Genomic DNA, 5,076 nt, shown 5'->3' with positions numbered 1-5,076 from the left:
GAATGGCGTAAACCCAGGAGGCGGAGCTTGCAGTGAGCGGAGATCCGGCCACTGCACTCCAGCCTGGGCGACAGAGCAAGACTCCGTCTCAAAAAAAAAAAAAAAAAAGAAAAAAAAGAAAATACTTACCAAATGAGTAACTATACAGTTGTACCAGGCAGGTGATGTTATTTTTTTTTTTTTTTTTTTTTTTTACGAGGAGTAAACTGCGTCACAGAGAAGTGATGTGACTTGGCCAGGGTTAGGCAGCTGGTCTGGGTGGAGCCAGGGTTTGAACTTGTCTGTCCTGCTCCAGAGCTCGTATTCATGACGGGTGTGCTGCAACCCCAACCCCTCCTTCTCATACAGAGAACGAGACGGTGTCTCTGTGTGGTACACACTGGACACCTAATTCATGATCCCCACTGAAAGCCACTTCGGAGGCTGGGCGTGGTGGCTCACGCCTGTAATCCCAGCACTTTGGGAGGCTGAGGCGGGCGGATCATGAGGTCAGGAGATCGAGATCATCCTGGCTAACACGGTGAAACTCTGTCTCTACTAAAAATGCAAAAAAACTAGCTGGTCGTAGTTGTGGGTGCCTGTAGTCCCAGCTACTCGGAAGGCTGAGGCGGGAGAACCCGGGAGGCAGAATTTGCAGTGAGCCGAGATCGCCCACTGCACTCTACACTCCAGCCTGGGCGACAAGGGGAGACTCCATCTCAAAAAAAAAAACAAAAAACAGAAAAAACCACTTCAGGAGCATTATGAATTCCATCGTGTCCCCCACCCTCAAAGATAGGTTGGGATCCTGACCCCCCGTCCCTCAGCATGTGACTTCATTTAGAGGTGGGTGTTTACAGAGGTCCTCAAGTTAAAATGAGGTCATTAGGGTGGGCCCTAATCCAGTGACTGGTGTCCTTATTAAAAGGGGAAATTTCCACACAGAAACAGACGTGCCAGCTGGGCACGGTGGCGTGTGCCTGTGGCCCCAACTACTTGGGAGGCTGAGGCAGGAGAATTGTTTGAACCTGGGAGGTGGAAGTTGCGGTGAGCTGAGATTGCGCCACTGTACTCCAGCCTGGGCGACAAGAATGAAACTCCACCTCCAAAAAAAAAAAATAGGCCGCAGTGAAATCGCAGCACTTTGGGAGGCCAAGGCAGGAGGATTGCTTGAGGCCAAAAGTTTGAGACCAGCCTGGGCAACCTAGTGAGACCATGTCTGAAAAAAAGTATATATATGCATATAAAATTTAAAAAGGAAAAAAAAGAGAGAGACAGCTCCAAAGGGAAGACGAAGGGAGAGGGACAGAGGAGCTGGTCACCTGGGAGCCAAGGAGAGAGGCCAGAGCAGATTCTCCCTGAGGGCCCTCAGAGGGAACCAGCTCTGCCCACACCTTGATCTGGGACTTCCAGCCTCTGGGACTGTGATTTTTTATTTTTATTTTTATTTTATTTTATTTTTGAGATGGAGTCTCTCGCTCTTGTTGCCCAGGCTGGAGTGTAATGGTGCGATCTCTGCTCACTGCAGCCTCTGCCTCCCAGTTTCAAGCGATTCTCCTGCCTCAGCCTCCTGAGTAGCTGGCACTACAGGCGCCCGCCACCACGCCCGGCTAATTTTGTATTTTTAGTAGAGATGCAGTTTTTCCATGTTGGTCAGGCTGGTCTCAAACTCCTGACCTCAGGTGATCCGCTCACCTCGGCCTCCCAAAGTGCTGGGATTACAGGCGTGAGCCACCGTGCCCGGCCAGGTCTGTGAGGTTTTAAACCACCTGTCTGTGGCACTTTGTTATGGAACCCGAGCTGAGTGATATAGGGAGGAAGGCCTTGTGGTTCAGCGCATTTTACAGCTGAGGAAACGGAGGCCGCAGTCTCCATCTGTGTGCCCTGTTTGTGCGAGTGAGGTGGCAGGCTTGGGAATGAGACCGCACTTGCAAACCCGCAGTGCCAGGGCTCGCACCGGTAACCCCGTTTGGCCTCGGGGCTGCTGCAGGAAAGAGTCCTAAGGCTTAGATGGAGGGGGTGTGAGTGTCCTGGGCCTGCTGTAACGAGGTACCTCAAACCCAGTGGCTTACACCCTCAGACACGCATTCGCTCACAGGTCCGGAAGCCGGCAGTCTGGATCACGGTGTCCCTGTGGCTGTGATCCTGTGAGAGGGGCGGTAATCCCCAGCCTCTTCCACTTCCAGCGGGGGGCGCCCACACTCATCTTGGAGCTGCGCCTCTCGGGTCTCCGCTTCCGTCCACACGTGGCCTTCTCCCCGTGTGTGTCTGTCTCTGTTTTCCCTTCCTATGAGGACACCAGTCACTGGATTAGGGCTCACCCTAATGACCTCTTCCTGACGTGGCCACTTCAGCACAGACCCTGTTTCCGGCACAGGCCATGTTCACGGGTTCCGGGAGCACAGGAACGTTTCTCCTGCTGCCTCAGGCTGGGGTCTGTCCTCACGCTGATGTCTCCTTCCCCACCCCTCTGTTCCAGAGGAGGAGCGAGTGGACATTCTAATCAACAACGCGGGCGTGATGCGGTGCCCCCACTGGACCACCGAGGACGGCTTCGAGATGCAGTTTGGCGTTAACCACCTGGGTGAGGCCTGGGCAGGCGGCTGCCCCGTGGGCTCAAGCGATCCTCCTCCGTCGTCCTCCCAATTTGCTGGGATTTTAGGCGTGAGCCAAAAGTGACCTTTTTTCATCCTTAATCCAGGTCACTTTCTCTTGACGAACTTGCTGCTGGACAAGCTGAAAGCCTCAGCCCCTTCGCGGATCATCAACCTCTCGTCCTTGGCCCATGTTGCTGGGCACATAGACTTTGATGACTTGAACTGGCAGACGAGGAAGTATAACACCAAAGCCGCCTACTGCCAGAGCAAGCTGGCCATCGTCCTCTTCACCAAGGAGCTGAGCCGGCGGCTGCAAGGTGCGGGGCGCTAGGCTCGGCCTCCCTCTTGCTTTACTCCGAGCCTAGAGCAGCCCTTCTAGGCTGATGGGAGGCCAAGCTGTGGCTCCACAACAGAATCCGTGAAAGTAGAGCACACGGACCACCCTGCCCCCTTCTGGTGCCTGAAGCAGACATCACTAATCGATCATTCTTCTGATGATTGTCTGTTCATCCCAGGTGGTCTAGTCTGCCTGGATCAGGTGTCCTTCCCTGCTGCTGTTGGGCAGGCAGCTCAGCCTTTTGGCTCCAGCCAGTGAGTCTCAACCAGGGGCAGTTCTGGCCCACAGTCGTCAGTGCCTGGAAACAACAGTGATCACAGCTGGGTGGGGGAGAGATTGCTCTGGGCATCTGGAGGGTAAAGGCCCGGATGCTGCTCAATGTCCTACAGCACAGAGGACGGCCCCTCACTCCTCCCGATCCACAGCGTCCATAGTGCTGAGGTTGAGGAATCTGTGCTGGGCCTTTGCTTCTGAAAGATGGTCTGTGGACCAGCTGTGCCAGCCCCAGTGGGAGCTGGTCAGAGTTACAGTATCTTAGATCCCACCCTCACCCACCGATTTGGACTCTCGGGGTGAGCTCAGCATTCTGGGTTTATCAAGCCCTCCAGGAAAGCTCGGCTCCCAGCAGCCATGTGGCAGAGCCGCCCTGCAAGATAAGATGACTTCACTAAGATTTCAGAGAAGAGGGACGATGGGGTTTGAGTGTAGGAAGCAGCCTGGCGCCCGGAAGCCGCACAGCTGGGTGTAGGCTGCCACAGCCTTCCAGGTAAGGCTGAACCTCTCCCTCAATCTTCTGTTTCTTCCCCAGGCTCTGGTGTGACTGTCAACGCCCTGCACCCCGGCGTGGCCAGGACAGAGCTGGGCAGACACACGGGCATCCATGGCTCCACCTTCTCCAGCACCACGCTCGGTGAGTCCCCTCCCAGCCTGGGGTCTCCACGCTGAGCCCTCCACCCCGGCTTTCTCAGCCCAGGGCCCAGGACCCTCCCTCAGAGACGGTACCTGGGGCCTCATGCCTGCTCCTCGCCCGTGTCTTCTGAGGCACAGGGCGGGTCCTTTTCCTCTGTCGACCTGGCCTGCCAACCTCTAACAGCCTCAAGAAGCAGGCAGAGCCCCACTAGCCGATGAGAAAACCGTGTCTCAGAGGAAGAGGCCGTGGAGCTGACTCCTGGAGTCAGGCTGTGCTCAGGGTAACTCCAGCTTCACCCCAAACCAGCCGTGCCTCCTGGGGAAGTGCTGTTAGCCCTCTGAGCCTGTTTCTTCATCTGCAGAGTGGAGGCCATAACAGGACTCACCTCACAGGCACTGGGAGGGTTAGACAAGACCTTCCTTAAAAGGGCCAGCACAGTGCCCCGCCCAGAGAACAGGCGGAATCAACAGTTGGAGCTTTATTTATTTATTTATTTATTTATTTTTGAGATGAAGTCTTGCTCTGTCACCCAGGCTTGACTACAATGGCATGATGGCAACTTCCACCTCCTAGGTTCAAGCGATTCTCCTGTCTCCAAGTAGCTGGGATTACAGGTGCACACCACCACGCCCAGCTAATTTGGGATTTTTAGTAGAGGTGGGGTTTCACTATAGTGGTCAGGCCAGTCTCGAACTCCTGACCTCAGGTGATCCACCTGCCTCAGCCTCCCAAAGTGCTGAGATTACAGGCGTGAGCCACCACCCCCAGCCAGTTCAAGCTTTATAACTAGTGTTTATAATCCTGAAAAACATGGAGTGGGTGAAGTGGTTGGCATCAGGAATCTTAACTTGGCCAGGCTAATAGCCATGCCTGTAATCCCAGCACTTTGGGAGGCTGTGGCAGGTGGATTACCTCAGGTCAGGAGTTCGAGACCAGCCTGGCCACCATGGTGAAACCCCATCTCTATTAAAAATACAAAAATTAAGGCTGGGTGCCATGGCTCACACCTCTAATCCCAGCACTTTGGGAGGCCGAGGCGGGCGGATCACCTGCGGTTGGGAGTTTGAGACCAGCCTGACCAACGTGGAGAAACCCTATCTCTACTAAAAATACAAAATTAGCCGGGTGTGGTGGTGCATACCTGTGGTCCCAGCTACTCGGGAGGCTGAGGCGGGAGAATCGCTTGAACCCAGGAGGTGGAGGTTGTGGTGAGCCGAGATTGTGCCACTGCACTCCAGCCTAGGCAACAAGAG

At 54.8% G+C, this 5,076-nt stretch overlaps 1 protein-coding gene across 1 annotated transcript in view; it reads left to right on the top strand.

The window, feature by feature from the left end:
- The first annotated feature begins 2,286 nt into the window (after window positions 1-2,286).
- Window positions 2,287-5,076, top strand: part of RDH13 (retinol dehydrogenase 13) — a 4,721-nt gene continuing 1,931 nt past the window's right edge. The window contains exons 1-3 of the mRNA XM_023201173.3: window positions 2,287-2,563; window positions 2,681-2,893; window positions 3,722-3,823. Of these exons, the coding sequence (XP_023056941.1) occupies window positions 2,500-2,563; window positions 2,681-2,893; window positions 3,722-3,823 (379 nt within the window). The 5' untranslated portion in view covers window positions 2,287-2,499. The remainder of the gene's footprint in view (window positions 2,564-2,680; window positions 2,894-3,721; window positions 3,824-5,076) is intronic.

Source organism: Piliocolobus tephrosceles, chromosome 21 (assembly GCF_002776525.5).
Source record: "Piliocolobus tephrosceles isolate RC106 chromosome 21, ASM277652v3, whole genome shotgun sequence".
Taxonomy (NCBI): domain Eukaryota; kingdom Metazoa; phylum Chordata; class Mammalia; order Primates; family Cercopithecidae; genus Piliocolobus; species Piliocolobus tephrosceles.
This window is presented reverse-complemented; position numbering and strand designations above follow the sequence as displayed.